Source organism: Nannobrachium achirus, assembly GCF_963921795.1.
Source record: "Nannobrachium achirus genome assembly, chromosome: 1".
Lineage (NCBI taxonomy): Eukaryota > Metazoa > Chordata > Actinopteri > Myctophiformes > Myctophidae > Nannobrachium > Nannobrachium achirus.
Genome location: NC_137810.1, coordinates 60065779 through 60091933, shown reverse-complemented (window position 1 = coordinate 60091933; position 26155 = coordinate 60065779). Strand labels below are relative to the sequence as shown.

Sequence of the window (26155 nt, the reverse complement as noted above, 5' to 3'; positions counted from 1 at the left end):
TCGCCTTTCAGGCAAGCCCACAAAAATATGAACCCTTGTTGAAAAAAACAAGTTGTCCTTTAGGCCCTTTATTGTTCCTGTGAGCAAGGAGATGACGAGACTTTAACTCATTGAGTGCCTATCCCGAACTAGTTCGGGATATTCGGGATCAAAAACAATTTTTTATTTGCTATTTTACTTACCCCGAGCTGCTTGGAGCAACGTGGGTGGTCCCGGCTCGCCCAGCGCTCACCAACGAGAGACGCTAGATGCTCCGACGATTTATTCCATTGAAAATGGTTTAAAATAAAGTTTAGACCCCCCCAATGTTCACCCAATGTTCATTGTAGGCGGCACGACGTATTCCAGGGTGCCTATCCCGAACTAGTCCGGGATATTTAATGAAATGAATAAAAATGATAAGAGGCCTTCTGAAGCCTGGCCTGATTTTTCTAGCTACTAGCCGAAAGCTAGCAACCTCCCGGCCGGCCGTTATTTGCGAACGAAATCGCCAATCTCCGCCTAATCCAATGAAAGACCACATCTTTGAAGGCTTATATCTCTGGATTGTGTCTTTAGGGAAGCGGCGCGAGGTTTATTTACGGCGAAATCGCCCAAAAATGATCTTTTAGATGACAAAATGGGAATAGCCATTCTGTTAGCATTATCATCCGGGACCTTTCCATGACGTGCATGAACGTGAGCACGTGAGGTCCTGGAAGGTGAGGTCCTGGAAGCTAAAGCGCTCGCCTATGAGAGATACCCTGGCATTCTTTGGCCCCTAGAGGGCGCTGGCACCAAATGAGTTAACTGTTGTTGTTTTTTCTTCATCCACACATAACCAAGGACAGAGGGCTCTCAAGTTTAGTCCTTTCAGCGTACACAGAGCAGCCCACTAATGAGATGGCTAGATCCAATGGGGTAGAGCGGACACCTGGCAAACGGAAGGTTCCCAGTTCGATCCCAGTCTCCCTCAGAGTTAGTGTGGAAGAGTCCTTGAGCAAGAATCTGAACCCCTAGTTGCTCCTGGTGAGCAGGTTGGTGCCTTGCATGGTTTCCTCCGCCATCGGTGTATGAATGTGTGAATGTAATGCACAATCTCTGTAAATCGCCTTGGATAAAGGCGCTATATAAATGCACCATTTTTATGACAAGGATTGCTGACTATTAGATGACTCTTTTCTAACCCATATTACAATAAATTAAAATGAATAAATAATAATAATAATAATAATACAAAATCTAATCTAATACTACTAAAGCCTTTTCCAAATCTATACTTGCAAACAAGCTTCAAAGTAAACTACATTTTAAATGTAAAAAAAAAAAAACTATGAAAATGTCCAAACAACACTAACCTTGCAGAGAGGGCGATGTGGGCATCATTGTGGGTTTTCACTGCCACCTGGAAGTGGGTCATCCTGGCAGGCTTCTTTACATACTGGTACTCGTACTTGTTGGGAGTAGAGATATGGATCCGCTCTGACAATGGAAGGATACAATAAAGTGGTTCTCAAACTTTTGCGAATGACACCCCAAATGCATTTGGTAGTGGACCCACATCTGTTCAACTATTCTGAACTCTTCACTGATTTTAATGCTATATTACAAACTCATACCCGCCATTTGTAAATACCTTTGTACTCGCATATGCCTCTGTCTCCATAGACTTCCATGTAATTCATAGTGCACTGATAATGTCATGTCCATGCCTAGATAATGCACCACGTGTGTACATTGCTCACAGCTTTCAAACAAAAAAATCCGAATGGAAATCCGTTCAGGCATTCATGAGATACAAGCCATTATGTTTTCCTAAAATGTAAACAAAGATGGCTGCCATGTTTGAAAGATGGGGTTGCTATGGGGGTTAAACATGCAATTTCGCGATTGCTATCATGCCTACTACATTGTTTGGGGTCAAAAAGATTTTTTTGAAAAAAAAAAAAATATGAAAAAAAAAAAAATGAAAACGGGAAATTCTCGGGACTATCGGGCCTGGCAGGTAGAGACATTAAAATATTCTCGGGACTATCGGGCCTAGCAAGGAATGAGTTAAGTCATTTTGGCGGGGAACCCCCTCAAGGACCCCTTAGCGTCCCCAGAACCCACTAAATCGTTACTTTGACATAGTCAGGGCTACCGATAGCACTGGATCTTGTTATACGCTGTATAACAAAAGACCAAAGCGATAGCAGTACAATGATATTCAAGTGCTCAGTACTAACTCTAAATATATGCAGGAAAGAAATCAAGGAAAGCTATGACTTTACTGATAGATTGTTACTGGATGTGTCCAAATAACCCAATAATAATAATAGTAATAATAATGACAAAATCAATGTGCATAACAATAATAAGAATGAAAAGACACTCTACTGACCATTAGGACAGAAGAAGACACTGTAGGTGTATTCCCTGGGTAGACCTTCTGGCTGCAGCCATTGAGAGAGAGAGAGAGAGAGAGAGAGAGAGAGAGTGAGAGAGAGAGAGAGAGAGAGAGAGAGAGAGAGAGAGAGAGAGAGAGAGAGAGAGAGAAAGAAATATAGAGAAAAATCAACCAAAATAGAGTTGTTGTGTTGTACTGTAAGTGTAAAGGATAATGACTGGCTCCTTGGCGTATCTCCATACATAACAGACCGACAGCCTGAACTCCCCGAGGCGCAGGCCGAAGGGATGTTATGTATGGACAACCACCAAGGAGCCAGTTATTATCCCGATTATTACCCGGCTACTAAATCAAATTAATAATTTGACTCAAAACTAAAAACAAAACAAAGTATTTCCTTGTTTACAGACAGCTGAAAGTATTCCACAAGTGTTGCGCTGGGCGTATTCCACGCAACATGGTCGCCTTGGAAAACAAGGAAGTGCTCATTAGATAGAATCCATTTTCCTGATACTACGGCGGTTTGTTTCTCTCCACTCTGTGACTCCCAGACGTTCCTCACCTCCACCAGGACACTCCTGCGGACGTAGTCCAGACCGATGGGGGTCCTTCTATCGTCCAGATCGTTGCCCGTTTTGCCCGTCTGGAAGCCGTCAGAACAGCAGCTCGGTTCATTGTAGGCAATGGCACGGGCTGTTGAAGCAAACCAAGATCAAACACACTTTCTTTCTTTTCTTTCTTTTTTTATCAGGTCACAGACCCCGGTCTAACATCTCGTCAGTGTCATCAGTGGCTCATTTACTAGGGGTGCAGGAAAAAATCGATTTGAATTCGAATCTGTTTCTAACATGGTAAGATTCAGAATCGATTCTCATTTTCCAAAAATCGATGATTTTTATTGTACGATAATACGATTATTATGATTTTCTTAGTACAATAATTTATTAGATATTATATTTTGTTTGTACAAGTTAAAGGAATGTGTGCAAGCATGAACAAATCAGACATGTCTTGGATTTACCTTTGTCTGTTTACATTATTTCAATAAGTTGATAAAACCTTTACAATTATAAAAGCTACGTAAATGTACTCTGCTTTCATGCCAGAAGACTGGTGTAGATACTGATATATGAATTGAATAGAGAATTGTTTTGAATAGAGAATTGATTTTAAATTGGAAAATAATCGTTTCTGAATTTGAATCGTTTGGATTTCAAAAAATCGTGAATCGTGACCCCAAGAATCGATTCTGAATTGAATCGTCTGATACCCAAAGATTCGCAGCCCTATCATTTATATCAACAACTGTAGGTGCCAGACAAGCTAATACACGGCTGACTGGCTGGCTGACTGACCAGGGATGAGACTACCGCAGCACCATACTGTATATGGGGGTACAGAGTTGTTTCCCCCTTAGCCAAAGTGAGAGCCGAGAGGATCGAGAGCACGCGCTCAAAATGCATCAAACAAACCTCGGTGGAATCCAAGTAGTGTGGTTGCTTAACGCTGGTTTTTGACATTATCGATACGAAGCGGATAAAAGCGACAAACTTTTTTCTTAGGCTTCTTTAGGACCTAACGATGGATTTTAGCCTTGGGTACCAAACTTTATTTTGAAGTTTACCCATAGAATTATCCATATCTAGTTGGGCTCCCATCGACTTTCTATACAGGAGGAAAATACCCAGAAAAAAATCTGCTTTACGTAGGATGTGAGGGGTCTAACTAGGGGTTTGTCATGATTCTGAATCCATTGCAAGCATTTGTTTTGCACACAAAACTTTCCTTGGGCTAGAAATGGCCCCCAAAAACACCCAAAAAAACTGTGAAAAGTGATGACTCATCATTTCTATGAGACCAGTGGGCCAGCGGGCAACCCAATGTTATTTTTTACGCAGAAAGTTACTTACAAATATGTAAGTAATTTTTTGTGTATTTAGGTTATGTGTCATATCGGCCATGTGCAACTTCAAAGCCTAAAAGCCAAAAAGAAATGTAATTATCAACGACAAAAACAGACAATTAATCGTCATGTAAAATGTCATATCATGACAGCCCTATTTGACCCTTTGTCTAGATTCTGCTTGCAATGCTTGTAATGATTGTAATGCTGGCCACACAGTAAGTTCACAAGCTTGAAGCACAAAGAAGAGAACATTAGCCAATCATTTGAAATTTTGAATATCGATTGCGTCAAAAAATAAATGGGACATTCTGTGCACATAATGCATTACAGCTATACAAAGAATGGGAGGTATTTCAAGAAAACATTGTGACTGCTTGCAACACTTAAAACAATCACAACCGCGCGATGCGATTACGGTATGTCGGTCACTGCACTCCGTACATCTGTCTGCAACGTACACATTACACAACACAAACAAATGTTCTTAACTCTCAAATACCTGGAACGCGCCCGAGTCGCGTTAGATTTTAACCACTTTAACCATTATTTTATGCTTTAACTTTAGAAAAATAGCAGATATACAAGCTCACAGCGCGGCACCGAGTGCCGCGCTGCGAGCTTGTAGATCTGCTATTTTTGAAAAATCGTGAAAATGAGTGCAAGTCTTTGAATATCTTTGACCCGATATCTTTGACCCGACTTCTAAATCCTTCCCCTAAATCATGCTGTTCTCAAACCTTTTCATGTCAAGGACCCCCAAAATTACAGGTATTTGGCCACGGACCCCCATCTCAAAATATGTTGTTCCAGGGACCACCCAGAAGTAAATATTTGAGTTACAAAAAAAAATCATGATTTTTCAAAAATAGCAGATCTACAGGCTAAATGGGTTAAGGGGACTCCACGTTCCCTTTGGAGACCGTGGCGCGGTGCCAGCGGCGGCGTCTCTTTGTGTGTGTGTAGTGAGAGGGAAAGGCCTCGGGGCCAGGGGACCGCAGGGGGCCCCATTGACCGCCAGTGACCCGCAAACTCATCAACATGCCACTGAGTGTCACAGCACGGCTCTGAATGCTCCCCCACTGCTGGCCCTGTTTTGTTCTCCAGGCGCACTGTGGAGGGGGACGGACCGCGTGTGGAACTCAGGGGTGGGACGACCTGATCGCACACACAGCTCCTTGGCCAGAGAGAGAAGCAACTCCTGCAGCCAAAGAAGGCTTGCCCTTTTTGTTGAGCGGTGGTAAACCGCTCCATAGAGTAGCTGTGCGTGTGTCTGTAGCGACTTTTCCTCAGCGTTTTGCCATAGCAATGTGTTTTCCTCAGCGTTTTGCCATAGCAATGTGTGTGTGTGTGTGTAGCCTGTATTACATCACCAATTACATCCTAGACCTATATCCTAGTCTGAAGACGTTATGCAAGCACGACCACCGCTCACTTCACATTGGGTGTGATTTTTTTCTTCAGAAAGGCATTACGCAGAGTGGAAGGCACACCTGCTGAAAGGCTTCCATTGTTTTTAAAAAAGGGACGTGCCACTTAAGAATTCAAACCAGTAAGACTCCCTAATCGGGAGATAAGCGACCGTCAGGTCACATACACAAACTCTAAAAGGCAATGGTAGCCAATCAGGAGGGAATATGGGAAACGGGACAGATCCATGTTGATGACATGACTTTAGAGATACTGTGTACCGCTTTGCGTGATTTTAGGGCAAACTCTGTAGGAGTGGTGTCCAAAAATGTTTTTTGCAAAAATCAGCTGGCGCAAGAAGAGGTGCATGTGAGAAATCCGGGGCGAAGGTTTTGATTTGCCTTCCAATTTGCGTGATTTTAGGCCAAAGTCTGTAGGAGCAGTGTTCAAAAATGTGTTATGCTAAAATCGGCCTGATGGTGGCACTGGAGGAGGGTATTTGAGAAATCAGGGACGGAGGTTGTGGCTTGGCAGCCAAGGAGTGTGTGTGCAAAGTTTGGCAAGGATAGGGGCAACGGTAGCGGAGATATGAGTAGGGCAATAGTGTGACATGGCGTGTGACGGACAGACTGACTGACAGACTGACGGACAGACAGCCGGTGGAGGTTTTGATACTAACTAATAATGTTGCGTTTATTCTCTTGTGGGCCCAAAATAGTCTTGACCAAAAATTGGCGCAATTTCCGCCCGGCCCTTCAAAATAAGAGTGGAGCTTATGGGAGGAAATGCCGGCACTCTGTGCTTGACAACTGCATTTCTGTTTGGCTTTTAGGCTTTGAAGTTGCACTTGGCAGATATGACACATCACCATTTTTTGTGCTGTATTTCGGGAGGCTCCGACCACATTCTCCCATGTATCCCTGCGGTTGCACGTGACCGTTGGCAGCCAATAGCCTCCTCTGGTTGCATTTCAATCTATGATGGCGACACCCATGCCAAGGACCCATATTGTGTCATTTGCGCTGCATAGAAACCAATGGCTTCGCTTTGTCCATATCTTTTATACAGTCTATGGTTGAAACACTGCTGTCCTGCTGGTACCTGTGATGTTGGCGGCCCCCAGCTCTGTGAAGGACAGCACTATGGAGGTGGGCGTGGCTTCTCCAGGGGCCACACACTTCTTCCTGGTCAGATGGTGCTTTCCAGGGTGGCCCACAAACTTGATCCCCTTGGGAACCGAGACCTTAACGTGAACCTGGAGGAGAGGAGAGGAGAGGAGAGGAGAGGAGAGGAGAGGAGAGGCAACAAAGGAGAAAAACAGATGATGTTCACAGTTAGGTAAGAAGAGGAAAGGAGAGGAGAGAAGTGGGCAAAAGAGGAGAGAAACTATTACATTACAGCCAGCAGAAAGGCTATTACAGGGGTCTTCAACGTTTTCAAGCCAAGGACCCCTTAGTTGAGAGAGAGAGATGAAGCAGGGACCCCCACAACCTCTTCATAGATTCCATATAGTTTCATCGTTTGACAGCACAATCGTCAGTGTATTTTGGATTCATGTCAATTTGTGTTTTCAGATATTTAACCACTAAAACCATCAATACTTAATACTTAATAAACTTGACCTCTCACTCTGTAATTAGTGTGCTCTTTTTCCCCCTCTACACCAAACCTCTTTGCCGAAAATAGCAGATCTACAAGCTCACACCGCCTCACGCTGAGCTTGTAGATCTGCTATTTTCGGATAAAGTTCCCAGAATATGGACGTTAGGGTTCAAGTGGTTAATATAAAAAAAAGGAGAAAAGCAAATTACACTATCACACAAAGATTTGGAGGACCCCCCTGTAGTAACTCTGAGGACCCCCTAGGGGTCCCGGACGGCCTGTTGAAGAGCCCTGGGGCTATCCTCTGACAGGCCCTGATGTTATGACATCATCATAACGGCCCTGGGCAGGGCTCTCCCTATAGCGTGACCTCCTCAAAGCTCTCATAAGCATTCGGGAGGGTAATTTCTAAAATCGCATTGAGGTTTTTTCCATGCCGACTGACTCATGTTTCTCGAGCTCCCTGAAGGATTAGGACCCGCTCATCATCATCCCCCCTCTTTTTCACAGAGCGGGAGGCTCGGGGAAACGCAGTCGGGATCTCTCCTCCGCTGCTCTTGATCCACGCGCCAAAAGTCATAAATAACTTAGCAGAAAATATAGGAATCACATGTTGCCGGGGTGGACATCAAAGGGCTGGACCACGCTGGCTCGCATAATCACCTAACGTGACATTACGGCAGCGCACGCACACAGCCCATTTAACAGCCGAGAGAGAGAGGGCTCATCTGTGAACCCCATGATGTCATGGCTGTGAAGCGTAGGATAGACCCACTCAGGGCCAGAGCAGAACTTAAAGGTCTTTCTTGAACTGAGAGCAGAGAAACAAAGTTTTCTGGACAGACCTCATGGTTTCACATTGCAAAAGTACGATGCACTTTATTACCTGTGCCATGTCGGCAGTGTTGGGGAAGTTACTTTGAAAGTGTAACTTGTACAGTTATAAGTAACTCACCATGGCAGTAACTTGATCAAGTTAAAGTTATACCCCCGGAGAAATATAACTTATAAAGTTTCAAGTTACATAGAAAAAAAGTTACTTGAGTAACTTGAGTTACTTTTTTTTTCAGCGTTAAATTGAGAATGTACATTTGGTGTACATGAAACAAAACATAATATCCTATAAGAAAAGTCACATGCCAGCAGAAATATGCCTCTCAACTGAGTTTTATGTTTTATTTCAAAAAGGTTGACATTTTCTTTAGTAAACATCCGTGTTCCTAAAATAAAGTTAAACATATAAGAAAATTATGATCTGTTGAGGACATTTGATCGTCAATCTTAACAAAACTTAAATGTAAAATTATAACTTCGCTTGTAACTTCTTGTAACTTGTAACTTGAGCCAAAAATGACCCAAAAAGTATCTCAGTTACTTGACGAGTTACAGAAATATGAATGTAACTCAGTTACCAGCAAGTTACAGCAAAATGTAACTTAGTTACGTAACTCAGTTACATGTAACTTTAACTTCCCCAACACTGCATGTCGGTCTCCATGAGCTGCGTTTTGTCGACTTGTGAACCGTGCCTCACAATGTATGAGGTTGTTCTTTGCCTTTGTATGAAGCATAGACTGTAGGGTATGAAGTTGGACCTGCTAGTTGCTGTCTTAGCTAGTTACCCTGTTGATTATTTACACTTTATAGGGAATACCACTCATTTTCAACATTAAACTATGTCATTAATATACCTTAGAGTTGTTGTGTGTGAATAAGAAAAAAGTCCCCCCCCCCCCTTCTGTGTTGCTTAGAAGTGGAGGATTGATTGTGGGGACATGTGATCAGTGACATCATGAAGATGTACTCAGGGGTGTAGTTGTCCCGATTTAAAATGAAGCAAACACGGAATTGAAGGTTCCTATGATTGGCCGCTAGTTGTGCTGTTCTGGCACCAGAAGCAACATGTTCTCCATAGGATTCCATCCATTTCCCCCAAACTTTTACATTAGATTTTCTTACCTTAATAAACATTCTCATAAATACTTTATGGTTCCTGTCGCTAGTTTAAAGCCTCGTTTCAATCACCATGATATGCGTTTTGTGAAAATACGGTTCCAATTTATGTTATATTTGATGTTATAGCAGGGTATGCTGTAGGAGGGGCTTGTGATCATAGGCTTGTAATGATTCTTCTTTGTGTGCTTTATTTTCGGCAAGCTCAAGACAATGTCCCAAGTAGCCAGTAGCATTCGAGATGGTACCTTTTCTACCAACGAATGTTGATTTCTACAATGATGGTGTCACCCATACAACGGCCAAAAAAAAGCTTCATTTACGCAGCATAGAAACTAATGGCTTTCCACCGTCCGTATTTCTTTTACAGTCTATGGATGTGCTCTTTGGCTTGCAGAGTACACCTTCATGATGTCACTGATCACATGACCCCACAATCAATCCTCCAGTTCTAGGCAACACAGTTCCACACAACAACTCTAAGGTATATTAATGACATAGTTCAATGTTGAAAATGATTCCCCTTTAGGTTCTAAACCTTTTCAGGCCCCAAAAATAATCATATTTGGGATAACTGGGACCTCCACCCTGACAAGCATTTAGAATGTAGGCGTTGAGGCATTACATTTAGTTCGACTCGGTTTCCAGAGATAAATAAAAATTTGGCGAATGTTTGGCCTTTTTTTAAGCACTTTAAAGTACCTCTAGCAAAAAAGAAGGCTTACAAGACATCTTTTGTGCCAACTGCAGTAGAGATTTTAAATAAGAAAATGTTTTAATAGTTCCAACCATAAACAGCCCTTGATCATTGCTGCGATGTTATGGGATGCATTTAATATAGTAGTCTTTAATGCATTTTGTGTATTCTATTCATGTTTTATTGTTGTATACTGACTACTAAAGACACATTTCCATTTCATGCAAGGTTTGATGAAGTGTTGTTTTTGACAGCAAATTTTGATTTAGTTTTAGTCATAGTCTTTTGAATAAAATGTAATTTAATTTTAGTCATAATTTAGTCACCTGAAAAGCTTTTGTTTTAGTCTAGTTTTAGTCGACTAAATATCATAAGATTTTAGGCGACTGAATCTACAGTTGATTTAGTTGACTAAAATGAATTTTGGCAGGCCTTGATGGCATTGTAATGACTGATTTAATACTTGGTTGCATGCTCACAACGCATCGCGCTGCGACACGTTGTGAGCTTGTAGATCGGCTATTTTCAGCATGCAGCACCGGAGAGCAACCAAACGTAAAATTACTCTCTTCTCCACCAGTCCCTCCCTAACGTTTTAGTCTAGTTTTTATTTTGTCGACGAAATATATATTTAGTCTTAGTTTTAGTCATCACAGCTAAGTTTTTATTTAGTTTTCATCAGTGAAAAAAACGCAGTCGACAAACATTTTTCGTCATAGTTTTAGTCGACGAAATCTACACTGGTTTGATGGACAATAAAGTTATGTTATGTCATCTACCTCGGCACAGGTGGGCATGTAGTTGTAGACGGTGAGCGGGACCTTGGTCTGCTCTCCTCGGATCACGCTGTACGGCAACGTGAAGTCCACGAAGAACGGCTTGAAGGTCCGGAGCTCCACCCTCTTGGCCAAGCCCAGCCCCGCCTCCTCCGACAGCCCCACGGCCTCCGTCACCCACGTGGTGATGGAGTCCGGGACGTCCAGCCGCAGCTCCGCCTCGCCCGTTTCAGTGCTGTGCCAGACAGGGAGGTGCAGAGAATGTTAGTAGAGGCAGGGGCTGACATTTCTAAAAAGGGCCTTTTGGTGAAAATATAGAAAATAGCCGACCTCCAAGCTCACAACACGTCGCGCTACGACACGTTGTGAGCTTGGAGGTCGGCTATTTTAGGTGCTTGATACTTGGAGGTCCGCTATTATTGGTGCTTGAACTTAGGATAATCAAGTCAATACTGGAGATGTGGCTTACAGCATGGATTTCTACACAGAGAGGCAGAGGTGGAAAAAGTACTCAGATTTTCTACTTAAGTAAAGGTATCAATACTGCACTGTAGATGTACTCCGTTACAAGTAAATGTCCAGAATTCAAAATGTACTTGAGTAAAAGTATGAAAGTATTGGCATCAAAATGTACTTAAAGTACCAAAAGTAAAAGTACTAAAATGTTTGAAAATAGCAGATCTACAAGCTTGTAGATCGGCTATTTTCAAATAGTCACGGTATGAAATACCTTAAGTGGTTTATGTGTGTTTTATAATAATATAATGTATATCTGCAAAGTAACTAGTAACTAAAGTTTTCAAATAAATGTAGTGGAGTAAAAGTACAATATTTGGATCCGAGTTGTAGTGGAGTTGAATTAAAAGTGCTGGAAATTGGAAATACACAAGTAAAGTACAAATAACTCAACATTGTACTTAAGTACATTACTTAAGTAAATGTACTTAGTTACTGCACACCACTGCACAGAGGGCAATTCTTCCAACATAAGATTCTGCGTTCAAGTTTCAGGAGAGTTTGGACAAGGCAATTCTCTTGAATGCTGCTTTCAGGTATGGCATGGAAAGAGGAGGCATTTGCATTTTTTTCCCCACCATAGTAAAAACTGCATTCATGGTCTGGAGAGAGCACTTCTTACAGACGGATAAAAGACCCCTTTGATGTCTATGTGTGCACGTGCCTGATGCCAGAGATAAAAATGTTGAGTTATGATGAGATCAGAGCAGAGAAAACGGAAGAGAACCCAAGACTCTGTTGCTTCCATTCGGCACTCGCAATGGGAACGAAGCGGGCCATAGACACAGGGGCGTCAAGGGGGGGGGGGGGAAGAGTGGGACTGAGTTACTAGGGCCCAAGGTGGAGGGGCCCTAGTAACTTTACCTATTGAAAAATAGCAGATATACAAGCTCACAGCGCGGCACCGAGTGCCGCGCTGTGAGCTTGTAGATCTGCTATTTTTGAAAAGTCCTGAAAATGTGTGCAAATCTTTGATTATATGTATTTTTTTAAGTGAACGTTTGTAACTCAAATTTTGATTCTGGGGGGTCCCTGGAACTAAATATTTTGAGATGGGGGTCCGTGGCCAAATACATATCTTCTTGGGGGTCCTTGACGTGAAAAAGTTTGAGCACCACTGACATGGAAACATAGGTTTCTTGCACGCATTTTCAGGACTTTTCAAAAATAGCAGATCTACAAGCTCGCAGCGCGGCACTCGGTGCCGCGCTGTGAGCTTGTATATCTGCTATTTTTCAATAGTTAACATTCATGGGGGGCCCGCAATGAATCCTTGTACCCAGGGCCCAGAATTTGGTGTGACGCCCCTGCATAGACAACAGAGAGCGGATTGACAAAACAGTCCAGTTTGAGTATTTTATATAGGAAACACCTGTGTCAACACCAACACCTGTGCCAATATAACCATTATAAAGACTTTATAATGGATAGGTGCGAAGAACAGGCAGGTGTTGACCCCATCCGTCTCCGTGAATGAAGCGAGGCTGAGATCATTTATTGGCAACGCATATTTCATGTTGGTCTTGGCAGGCTTTCACAGGGCATAATAAAAAACGTGAAACATTGCAAAGCACACCCTTGCCTTTTTGATCAAAACTACAAACAAATTGAATTAAAGACGCTCAATAAGTGAAATCAAAGCGCTTGGACCGCATGGGAAATTAGGCAGAGCAAAAGTGTTGTCCAAAGGTATCAAGCATTATGGAAATCTACAGGGCAGTTCATTTATATTGGCTGGAAATGAATGGAGGGAGCTGTTGAGAAAGCGAGGCTCTTCCAAGATAGCCCAGTTTAAGCCAGTCAGAACGGGTACACATTATTGTGTATTATTATTTTATGCTTTAACTATTGAAAATTAAAGGTGAACACCATGAAATTTCACTTTTCCTATTTTAAAACCTTTTTTTGGGGTCCCACTAGCACCTTCTATCCTCACAAAGTCCCATTTCTGACCGTTGTGTCTTTCTCTGGTTTTGAGAAGGCGAAGGTTAAAAGTATCCCACGGGTTCTCAAAACAGGCTATCCAGATTTGCTGCCGATTGTGACGTTATCTGCCGATTGTGACGTCATCATCACAAAAAAAAAAAAAAAAAAAAAAAAAAAAAAAACATTTTTTTTTATTATTTTTTTCAACAAAAAAAAAATCTTTTTTCAATTTTTTTTAGAGAGGCTCTCTATTCAGGAGTGGTGATTTAGCCTCAAACCTTTTGAAAAACGTTTTTGGGACATAAACAATATGACAAATACTTTTTAAATGCATGGTGTATCATCTTTAACACCTTGACGTCCGAAATAGAATGGTGGTTGGTAGATTAGCCGTGACATTTCTATTATTGTATTGTGATCTGAGACATAATATTATGTTTATAAACATGACCCCGCAGCCCCTCCATCTTGAACAGCGCCGCTGTTTTTTCTTTTTTTTTCCCCCCCAGGCCAGTAACTCACCATGATTTTCTCGATTTCCGTTGGGATAGAATGGGGGTTTTGGCCGATCGTCGATGTCCCCGTGCGTTTCGCGTGCGCGATCCTTTCACGTAAATGTCCCCGCAAATAGTCCATGTGTGACTGAAGAACAGAACTGAAAAGTTTCGCTAGCATAGCCCCAAGCATGGCTGCAGGAGGAGCTCGAGTGTGTAGACAGTAAACGGATGGGTGGAAGGTGCCTTGGAGAAGGAGAGGCGCTGACGTCACCTCTGCTTCATGCACGGTCTGCATGAGCTATCAGTGCACGAGTGGTGACTAGGGAAGGTTAGACGATCGCCGATTTTCGGATCAAAAGCTTTTATTCCGGTTTTAAAGACAAAGTCCGGGAATGTACGACGTGGCTGAGAGTCCCTGGGGGGATGTGCGATATAGTACGGTTTTAACATTAAGGGGCTCCCCTTGGCTTAGAAGGTGTTAACTATTGAGCTTGTAGATCTGCTATTTTTGAAAAATCGTGAAAATTTTAATTTTGACCCGATTCTATGAGTGTCTTTTGAATCCTTAGAAGGTTTTTTTGAAAAACCCATGTTTTTATGTCAGCAATCTGGCTATAGCCATCGTCAAAGAAAAGGTCCTTTTCACTTAACTGGAGCTCAGTTAGTCTGTTCTTGAGAGACTACTATGTCAGTGGTTCTCAAACCTTTTCATGTGAAGGACCCCCAAAATTAAATGTATTTGGCCACGGACCCTCATCTCAAAATATCTAGTTCCAGGGACCACCCAGAAGCAAAATTTGAGTTACAAACGCTCGCTTTAAAAATACATACAAGTCAAAAGATTTGCACACATTTTCACGACTTTTTTCAAAAATAGCAGATCTACAAGCTTGTAGATCTGCTATTTTTCTATAGTTAACAAGCATTCAATAATCTCAGGCCTCAATGGGTTAAATGAGGCAGGCACATTCACACCCACGGGGAGGAAATGCTGGACGGACGCCGCCGGAACGGAATATGCCACTTTACACATAGCGCTCACTCACACCTCCGTGCTTCCTGCACTACCTCCGCTCCCAACCCCTGGCTCCACACTTTCCTTCCCACCGCTCCACCTTTCATCTGGTGGCTTTTAACACCTCCTCTGCCCAGCTTTGAATCTCTCCTCTTCTCTCTTTTTCTCCTTCCCCCCCTCCTTCCCTCTCTCTCTCAGGGACGTGCTAGCCACTGGGAAAAGCGGGACAACTCCCGAAACAGCCGGTTCATTCCCGGCCGGTCCAGGCCGGCCATTAGGAAAAAAATAAAAATAAAATGTCGGCCTTTGTTCCATTTTGGAGGCTGGGCGGCCAACAAAGTAAATCGTCACTGTCGGGCAGAAACCTTGTATCTCCAAGTTTCAAATTTGGATTTTTTTCGCAAAGCAAAGCCCTGCTTCATCATACAAGGCCGTCGCACAAAAGTAGTGAAAACAGCCGATCTACAAGCACACAACGCCTCACGGTGCGAGGCGTTGTGTGCTTGTAGATCGGCTGTTTTCACTAGTTTAAATAATTTTTAAAATGATGAATACAAAACAAACGGTTTTGTCCACCTGACAACGACGTAATATAACTCATGTACAGTAATTGGCCTACTGGCTTGTCACTTGTCAGGATCTGAAATGGCAAATATTTGAGTAGCAGCAGCGCTATAGAGAGATCTCTCTCTATAGCGCGCAATGAGGGCCTCTCCAACTCTTTCCTGGGCTGAATCAGGGGCCCAGCACGTCCCTGATGAGAATGCAAGTACAGGCGTGCACGCATTCATGTATTCAGAGATATACCGGCAAAACACACAAGCACGCATGTGTGCGTGCTCACACACACACACACACACACACAAAGAAGACTCAAATACCTGACGTTGACGCAGTGCCATATCCACGTCTCCGGGAAGAACGTCCGTCTGCGCTTCTCTGCCCTGTAAGCGAACGGAGAAACACAAGCTGACATCAATAAAAGGCCTTCAGCTGCGAGCAGCTCGGCTCACAATAAAGAGAGGAAAAAAGCCATAATTGGAAAATGTATTATTCCGTAATCCACACCGACATCCTCTAAGTCACACCATGTGTTTTATGTTCATCCCTAGAATGAAAGCTATTTGTGGCATGAAGGAACAAAGGCCTAGACCTGCTAGCAACCCCTGAGCCCCGAGTCTTCTTTTCCCCTCTACCTTGTTTTTCCACTTCTTGGTTCACATACCTTATTTAACCACAACAAAATATTGATCGGGGTGTTTTCATCATGCATATTCTTTTATTTGTAACTTTCAAATAAAATCTGCTTGGGGCGTCCGGTGGCCTACTGGTCAAGACGCATACCATATAGGCACCGCCACATAGTCATGGTTGCCGCGGCGTCGCCGGTTCGATTCCCGATCCGGACGACGTTTACCGCATGTCACTCCCCATCTTTCTCCACATTTCCTGTCAGTCTACTGGACCTCCCTTGGTCAATAAAGGCAAAAAGCGCCCAATTTTTTTTTATATATATGTATAAAAAAAAGAAATCTGCTTAATTTAGATAGCAGAGAGACAGTGACTCAGAGCAGGGAGGAAGAGAAGGACATGCAACACAGAAAGGGACGTTTTCATAGCAGCGTGTTGGAACACACTGTCTGGTCAGCTGTCGACACGCCTCCCAACTTTAACTTTTGTGAAGCATATTAGCTACTTTCACTGTGTGTGTTAAGTATGTGTTACACACACACACTTATGAATGCAAAGCCCAAAAAGTTAGAGGATTAATCATTTGGAACAGCAAGCTTATCAACACTTTAGGCACTTGACCGTCTTCAACCTTGCTTCCCTCCAGGCAAGTCATTGTAGACAAAACGTTTTTCTTTTCTTTATGTGAACTCTTTCCAAAATTCTAGTCTTGTGTAGCCAGACAAATATTCCACAATCTCTGAATGCATGGGTTGACAATAAGGTCTCAGAGGCACTTGCCCGTCGGGCAAGTACAGGTCATTTTCTACTTGCCCAAAGATCTTGCCCACTTGCCCGAAAAGTAAATCGTCCATTACAAAATGATAAGTACCTACTATATATACCTAAGTTTTTATCCAAATATCTACATAGATATGATTGAATATGACTATGGGTTCACAACTATTTTGTATTTTTAAGTGTAGCAACAGTGAAAACCGCACATTATAGGTAAATAGTGCTTTTATTTTACATTCCACAGACCAGAAGACAGAGCGATTTGGCCATGTTCAGGTGTTTAGACAGATATCTCATGTTGTGTTGTTGCGACCGTCAGGTCGCATTTACTATCAAAACCTCCACCGGCTGTCCGTCACACCGGTTGTCCGTCCGTCAGTCACTCGTCACACTTTTGCCCTGCTCATATCTCCGCAACCGTTGCCCCGATCCATGCCAAATTTTGCACACACACTCCTTGCCTGCCAAACCACAACCGCCACCTCGATTCTCACATAGCCCTCTTCTAGCGCCACCATGAGGCCCATTCTTGCAAAACACATTTTTGGACACTGCTCCTACAATTTTTACCCTAAAATCACGCAAATCGGTACACAGTATGTCTACACTCATCTCATCAACATGGATCTGTCCCATTTAGCACCACCTTCAGGCCGATCTTTTTAAACACATTTTTGGACACTACTCCTACAGTTTTGGCCCTAAAATCACGCAAATCGCTACACAGTATGTCTACACTCATGTCATCAACATGGATCTGTCCCATATAGCGCCACCATCAGGCTGATTTTTTCTAACACATTTTTGGACACTGCTCCTACAAATTTTGCCCTAAAATCTCGCAAATCGGTACACACTTGCTCTACACTCATGTCATCAACATGGATCTGTCCCATTTAGCGCCACCTTCAGGCCGATTTTTCCAAACACAGATTTTGGACACTGCTCCTATACATTTTGGCCTAAAATCAAGCTGTGACCTGACAGTCGCTTATCTCCCAATTAGGGAGTCTTACTGGTACTTTTACTTAAAGGTCCGCTGTCAGCCCCGAAATTATAATAGTAGTAGTAATAGTAGGGTAACCACTAGGCCATTGGGGCCCCAGAATGCAGCTTTTAACCTAATTTATATTATAGTATGATCATGTCACTTGCAGAAAATAACTGATCTTTCCAGCAAGTGACATCATTGTGAAATAGAGTAAAAATGATTAACTCTAACTTCAACAATGAACCAATAGGTAAAGGCCATCTATATAGCACCATGTTCCATATCTTATCTATACAGTATGCATACTGTATGCAGTGGCTTCCAGTTCGATCCCGGGCTCCCCCAGAGTTAGTGTCGAAGAGTCCTTGAGCAAGACTGAACCCGGTTGCTCCCGGTGAGCAGGTTGGTGCCTTGCATTGGTTTCCTCTGCCATCGGTGTATGAATATGTGTGTGCATGTAATGCACAATCTCTGTAAAGCGCCTTGGATAAAGGCTGCTATATAAAAGCACCATTTACTATTTTATGCATAGCTTACTAGCTTTCAAATGTTTTTTTTTTCAGACCAAGGACCCCTTAGCTGATAGAGAGATGAAGCTATCACTATTGTGTAAATTCTCTGCAGGCATTAGGTTTAGTGTAGCATAGTGGATCTAAGCAAGTCAGTGCATTCATTATGTTTTCTGATTACGTGCTGGGATTAAAAAAGAAAATGTACTTATTTTAACACAGGCACTCTATAATATATGATATTTATACTCCCATGAATAAAATACTCAAGTAAGAGTAATAAGTACCATTATTTGATCAAAACTACTCAAGTTAGGAGAACTGAGGTGGTGTGTGTGTGTGTGTGTGTGTGGGTGTGGGTGTGCGTGCGTGCGTGCGTGCGTGCGTGCGTGCGTGCGTGCGTGCGCGCGCGCGCACCTAAGTTTTTAAATATTGGCAGAGATCAGTCTCCCATTAAAACCTAAAACATTATTTTTGAAGTTAAGTGCAATAGACCCAGATATTACACCGCAATTATATTTTTCTTGATATATCGGGTTTGTTTATGGATATGTCAGGGTGACGTGCACATCTTCTATGCTGAAGAAACAATGCAGCCATGCATTGAGATTCAAAAAGAAGTATACTTTGAATTACTTTTAAGTATTTTAAAAGCAGGTGCCTCACCAGCAGCTTAACTCAAGTTAATATTTGAGTGAGCAACATTCACTTGTAGTTGAGTAATATTTGACTTCTATATTTTGACTAAATTAATGCGGTTGTGTACTTGAATTATTTATTAAGTCGAGGTACAGGATACATTCATAGTCAACAATAAATAAAACCATACTTTTATCCTTAACCTGCAAGGCCCAGTGTTGCTTTTTGGCAACATTTTTTAAATCATTTTTAAAAAAATGTTATAGTTAGTTTTCCTGTTCTTTTTTCACATTAACATCACCATTAAATCCTATTGTTTAGTATTACAATGCCATTGGCCACGATATTTGCATATAAATACCCCCCACAGGGGCTGACCACCTCCCAGAGAAGTTGAAATTCCAGCGTCTGGACGAACAACATCTCACTTTTTAACTGAAGCTATTCCTCACTAAAACATAAGTAAAATGCCTGTAATATATTTTTTCGTGATCATTAGAATGTCTAGAACATGTACATATGTTATTATTGTGAGAAATATCCCCAAAATGCAAATTAGAGCATGATTTATGATGTATGGCTATAAAACCTTACAAAAACATTATTAATTTTTTAACATTACATTTTCCTGTGATTAGGACTCCTACAACAGCATCTGATTTTCTTTATTTTTTTTGGCCAGTAAAAATTAATTTGGGTCTTGCAGGGTTAAACTGGTTCCTTTCTCATGCTTATGAGATCAATAATTCTAGTCTGGTACAGTTTGCACTCTGTAAATTATTACCCGTGTCATACATAAAAATACACACAATTGCTCCATCTGAATCATTCCAGACAGAGAGCGGAGACAAGCAGGTCGTTGCCCACAAAGAAGGACAACTGACTGTGCTTAATCATTCCTTTTTTTATTGTTTGATTTGCTACTCTTCAACATGGGAAACATCTTCGCTTTTATGCTTTGCCCTCCATCTATGATCCAGCATCTGTCTTCTCTAGCGGGTGACATTTGCCCCGTTCCAGGCTACGCACCCAATCCTCTCGTCAACAACCTGCTGTTCTCTCTCAACTCCTCCGTCCACCTGAGCGACCACTACAGAGACGTGCAGAACTCGCTGAGCGCGTCGGAGCTGGGCGACTTCACCCGACGCCTGAGGACCACCTTCGGCAGGGAGGGCAAGGTCACCATGGGTGGTGGCCCTGTCGCTGGCGCTGCTGTTTGACACCCTGGCCAAAGAGGTGAAGGGACAGTGGGTGCCAGACTCTGGACCTATCCGGGGCCTGTTTTTACAAGAGCCTGGTGGTCCGCAACTCCCCTTTGTCCCGTTGGTGAGCGAGTACCTGAGGCTTGTCCCGCATATAGCGAACAACCCGGCCAGGATGAGAGAGGAGACAGAGAGGTACCTCCAGAAGCTAGAGGAAACAAGCCAAACCTACCAACAGAACCCCAAGCGCGAAAAGCTAAGCGGGGTCGGTCTTTTCAACCTCATGCTCGTGGACAGAATATTCATGGCTCTCAAACTCCACCGTATGCGTCTCTCAAATGCCACAGATTACTCGCCAACACAACTGTTTCCCCAAGACATGTTTAATGAAAACAATGTACTGTCCCCTTTCAACTGTGACCTGGAGGCTGCCAACAAAGAATTCCACCAAGAAATGCTGAAACGTAACGAAACGTTGGAGGAACTTAAAAACTGCGGGACTACAATTACTCCTGATATCGAGATGGTCTTTGGTGTGCTGTTTTTAGACATCCCCCTTTCTCTCTTTGAAAAACATGAAAAAGCTGTGAGGCATAGGGAAGATTTTGACCTGAAGGCCAAATCCCATTTGCCCTTTTAGTGTAAACATTTTTGAAAAGGAATAGATAATCAACATTGAAATGTATAATCTCATTGATTGACTGATTGTTGACTGCATTGACTTGTACTTTGTCTATTGATCTAAATGTGCTGCCTTGTTGCTCTATGTGTGGCAAAAAAATCTGCTCTAAGCTGTTGACATTGCAAATAAAGTGACTGTGATTGTGACCGTCAGGTCGCATTTACTATCAAAACCTCCACCGGCTGTCCGTCACACCGGCTGTCCGTCCGTCAGTCACACGTCACACTTTTGCCCTGCTCATATCTCCGCAACCGTTGCCCCGATCCATGCCAAATTTTGCACACACACTCCTTGCAAGCCAAACTTCTCACATAGCCCTCTTCTAGCGCCACCATGAGGCCCATTCTTGCAAAACACATTTTTGGACACAACTCCTACAGATTTTGCCCTAATCACGCAAATCGGTACACAATATGTCTACACTCATCTCATCAACATGGATCTGTCCCATATAGCGCCACCGTCAGGACGATTAGCGACCTGACGGTCGCTTATCTCCCGATTAGGGAGTCTTACTGGTTATATGAGGATAAATGTGTGCGACCGTAAAAATGAAACGGAAGTGGGGAGGAGGCTTCACATCCGCTTTATCGCTTCTCATGCCGGATACTCGTGATCAGAACCTCCGTCTCCCAGACTGTATGACAGGAGCATTTTGCAAATTGGGGGCGGCAACAGTCTGGCCACGCGAGGCTAGCAGAAAGCTATCATGGAATGTCCACATAATCAGGCCCACACACTGTACCAGTGTTGATTTCGTCGACTAAAACTATGACGAAAAATGTTTGTCGACTGTGTTTTTTTCACTGACGAAAACTAAACAAAAACTAAGCTGTGGTGACTAAGACTAAGACTAAATATATTGACAATTTCGTCAACAAAATAAAAACTAGACTAAAACATTAGGGAGGGACTGGTGGAGAAGAGAGTCATTTTATGTTTGGTTGCTCTCAGGTGTTGCGTGCTGAAAATAGCCGAACTACAAGCTCACAACGCGTCGCGCTGCGACGCGTTGTGAGCTTGTAGATCTGCTATTTTCAGCACACATCCAAGTGTAAAAATCAGTCATTACGATACCATCAAGGCCTGCCAAAATACATTTTAGTCGACTAAATCAACTGTAGATTTAGTCGCCTAAAATCTTATGCTATTTAGTCGACTAAAATTAGACTAAAACCAATACTTTTCAGGTGACTAAATTATGACTAAAACTAAATTACAGTTTATTCAAAAGACTATGACTAAAACGAAATCAAAATTCGCTGTCACACACACACTGTACCTGGGCACAGGGCGAGGGTGCATGGCTGCCACCAGGGTGGAGGTGTGTGGCTGGAAGGCAGGGACGGCCTCGTCTGTGTACATCCCACCACTCTGCCGGTGGTTCAGACTCACCATGTCTGTCATCACCACCAGTCCTGTTTCCTATAGCGCGCACGCACACACACACACACACACACACACACACACACACACACACACACACGTTTATATTACATCGTCATCAACAATTAAACATTTATTCAGGAATAACCGTTTACCATTGTTGCAATGATATTGCATTTAGTTTGGCGGTGTGGCTCTGGTGTGATATTACAGATTTCCAGCTCGACCATGAGACAGTGGGGAGTATGAATGAATTAACTTGTTAGCGAATGAATGAGGGGAGGGGCCGGGGTCCAGGGATTCACAAGTACAGTAATACCAGAACTAGGGCATTAACGAAAAAGTCGACAAGTCGACTCAGTCGACTTCATTACACAAGTCGACTCCTACCAGAGAAAGTCGAAAGTCGAAGTTGGAAAAAAAAATTAAACAATAGATTCTATTGTGAAAATAGCAGATCTATCGCGAGGCGTTGTGAGCATGTACTATTTTCACAATTTATGCCTCTAATATTTGACCATTTGGCCAATGTTTAATTTGTCATTTTAGAGGTAATAAAAAAGTCCTTAAATTGTCACTTTAGAAATGTGCTGATACCCTCTATACACTTCAACTTTATGTTGGTTTGTTTACAGTTGAGAGAGAAAACAATGTTTCACATTAAGTCAATCATCTGGAGACCCCCCAAAATAATTGGGGGGTTGTGTGTGATGTGATGACGTCAACTTTTTACGGAGTCGAGTCGACTTGCAAAAATCAAAGTCGTTAATGCCCTGACCAGAACGCGTGTTAGGATATCGTCGTTGTCGGGTGGAAACCTCGTATCTCCAAGTTTCAAATTTGTATGTTCTTTCGCAAAGTTAAGCGCTGCTTCATCATACAAGGCCGTCGCACAAAAGTAGTGAAAACAGCAGATCTACAAGCACACAACGCCTCGCGGTGCGAGGCGTTGTGTGCTTGTAGATCGGCGGTTTTCACTAGTTTAAATCATTTTTCAAATGATAAATGCTAAACGAACGGTCTTGGACATACAAGGTTTCCACCCGACAACAACGATATGTTGCTGTCTGACACGGGTTGTTTTCTCTCACCGTGAAGGCGAAGCGGGCGTCTTTAGTGATGTCCCAGTGCCATGGAAACACAGAGGAGCGCCTCCGTCGCCGGGACGACAGCCCGGGCCACCAGAAGTGTCCGTCGTCTTTGGGAACGCCAAATGCATCCGACACGTCAAAGTCCGCTAGCTCTTTGAACACCTGCCCAATAACGGAAACACACACACACATACAGGTCTTAGAACACAGAGGGAAAAACCTGCCATGGCTCACTGGAGTGGATTTCTCTGTTAAAACCTTTTAATACTCGTTTGAAGGACCAAGATAAAGACTTCTAGGTTTTGTAAAAATCAAACCATCAGTTCAGTTGTGTGTGTCTAGGCCAGGGGTCTTCAACAGGGGGTCCGCGACCCCTAGGGGGTCCGCGGAGGTACTGCAGGGGGTCCGCGAAATTATTGCTTAAAAAAAAAAAAAAAAAGGATTTCAAAAAATGTTTTTTTTTTTTGCCATTTTCCAAAAATAAATCATGATTCTATCCATTTTGAATAGCTTGAATACATGATTACTATGCAATTGACATATTGTTGATATTATTGACATTTGTTCTCAGTTAATAAGTAGGCCTAGTATGTTTAGAAAATGGTAGTGGTACGGCCCACCCTGCTCGCTGTAACTTGTACATGTTTAAAATAAAAAATATGTCGTAGCCCCGACCCCCCCACCCTACGAGGTGGTAGGGGGTCCCTGCTCCATCTCCCCATCAGTTTGGGGGTCCCCGGCCTGAAAACGTTGAAGACCCCTGGTCTAGGCTGCGCAACAGTGCACTTCTGGTCACCCAGCGGTATTGCAGCTGTTCATACTAATAGGGACAGACATATCTGTTTTGTTAGTAAAAGAACCAACCTTGTCTGGACTAAGCTGGAAGTCAGGTTTTAGGAGGTAGAGACTCTTGTCCACTGTCGCCACGCATACACAAGAACCCTTCTCTGCTCGTAGACGAAGGCTCACCGGGTCTCCTGGCATGGACTCATTGGCAGACACAGACACAGAAACCTGGGAATCAACCAATACAATAATGAATATACACACAATGCATTCATTATCATGAGCTGTACTACCGGTATGTCCTTGCTGTAAAGCTCTAATCTCCATATATTCACTTTTTATGTCTGTGTAAATGAATGGCCTGCTTCACCATACTATAGTGTCAAACACAAGTAGGTAGGCCCCCCAGGAATCCGCGGGGAAAAAGTCTTGATTCCGCGGAGAACAATCCTGATTCTGCGGAATTCTGCAGAGAACATTTCTTGATTCCGTGGACATTAAAAAACAACCTAAAATAACCAGTTATCAAGCTAAAAATGATATAGTTCTAACAATCAAGTAAAACCCTTCATGAAATAGCTACAATTAATTGTAATTAGTGGTTAATCATTTTTGAGGAAAAAAAATCTAATATTAAATCTATTATTTTTTAATTGCTATTGTTTTTAATAATTACTTTCTGTTGCAAAGACTATATTGTCATCCAAACCATGCCCATAGTAACCACATTTTAGAGGATAGCCTGCCTACTACCTAGTATGGGTGTAATATTTATTTATTCTATTCTGCATTAGCATTGTTATTGCCAGGACCATAGAGGCATAGAGAGGAACTATAGTTCAGGACACAGTTTCTGTCAGGAACGAATGTGGGACCGGACCATCCAGCGTCAGTGCTAGCAGGAGGGAAGCTAAGCTATTCCCCCAGGCTCTGTATGAGGTGGCCACTGGCCAAACCACTACAAATCGTTTTATAATAGTAGTAATAACTACTCCCGCCGCTCTGCTGTCACTCGCGACTGTTATTCCGCGGCCGTCAGAAAAGTCCCCGAATGGCCGCGGGTGGTCGCAAGTTCCGCGATAAATTCTGTGATCGCGGATTCCTGGGGGGACTAAGTAGGGATGGGACGATAAGCGATATTATCGTTCATCTTGATAAAAAACACTTACGATAATCATATCGTGGAGATTTAATTTATCGTGATATCGTCCTCTGTCATGCACTGGGATCAATTCATCTTGTATTTGCCGAGCTGCATATTAAATATCCGGTAGCAATTAAACCCTCTATTGGTAAAACATACTTATAAATACGTACTTGATACAGTCTTTGTTTCACTCTCTACCAAATCTCTTTGCCAAAAAGTAGCTGACCTACAAGCTCACAACGCGTGCAATTTTTGGGCAAATGTTCCGCCCCAGGATAAAGGATGTTGGGGATATTTTGATTATCACGATAATATTGTAAATCACGATTTCTTTGGTCACAATAATCGGGAAATTACATTTTCATATCGTCCCATCCCTAAACACAAGTAGCAAAAAAAAAACGTCATAGACAGCTCTCCTCTTGCAAAGCCACGATGTAGAAACAAGAGGTGCGAGAGTATTGTAGAATGTTATCGTAAAGATTGAGCGACCCATTCAGTCGTGTCAGGGACGTGCTGGCCATTGGGAAAAGCGGGCCAACTCCCGAACGGCCGGTTCATTCCCGGCCTGGACCGGGCCGGCCATTACGAAAAAATTACAAATAAAATGTCGGCCTTCGTTCCATTTTGGGGGCTGGGCGGCCAACAAAGTAAATCGTCACTGTCGGGCAGAAATCTTGTATCTCCAAGTTTCAAATTTGTACATTTTTTCGCAAAGCAAAGCCCTGCTTCATCATACAAGGCCATCGCACAAAAGTAGTTTTCACTAGTTTAAATCATTTTTTAAATGATAAATACAAAACAAACGGTTTTGGACCTACAAGGTTTCCACCCGACAACGACGAAATATAACTCATGTAATTGGCCCACATCTTGTCACTTGTCATGATCTGAAATGGCATATCTTTGAGTAGCAGCAGCGCTATAGAGAGAGATCTCTCTCTATAGTGCACAATGAGGGCCTCTACAACTCTTTTTCCCGGGCTGGGGCTGAATCAGGGGCCCAGCACGTCCCTGCAGCGACCCATTCAGTCGTGTGCTGAGGAGCGAACAGAAAACAGAGAGTGGGAAACTACAGGTTTCTGAAAGAG

The 26155-nt window shown here is 42.8% G+C and overlaps 1 protein-coding gene across 1 annotated transcript in view; it reads right to left on the bottom strand.

Moving 5' to 3' along the window:
• The window catches only part of cpamd8 (C3 and PZP like alpha-2-macroglobulin domain containing 8), a gene marked incomplete at both ends in the record, with an annotated part of 183858 nt that overhangs the window by 116169 nt on the left and 41534 nt on the right, over positions 1 to 26155 (bottom strand). Inside the window, 9 exons of the mRNA XM_080730669.1 lie at positions 1338 to 1461; positions 2363 to 2414; positions 2931 to 3061; positions 6783 to 6936; positions 10713 to 10944; positions 15545 to 15607; positions 21937 to 22079; positions 23132 to 23293; positions 23996 to 24145. Coding sequence (XP_080586795.1) covers positions 1338 to 1461; positions 2363 to 2414; positions 2931 to 3061; positions 6783 to 6936; positions 10713 to 10944; positions 15545 to 15607; positions 21937 to 22079; positions 23132 to 23293; positions 23996 to 24145 — 1211 coding nt within the window. The remainder of the gene's footprint in view (positions 1 to 1337; positions 1462 to 2362; positions 2415 to 2930; positions 3062 to 6782; positions 6937 to 10712; positions 10945 to 15544; positions 15608 to 21936; positions 22080 to 23131; positions 23294 to 23995; positions 24146 to 26155) is intronic.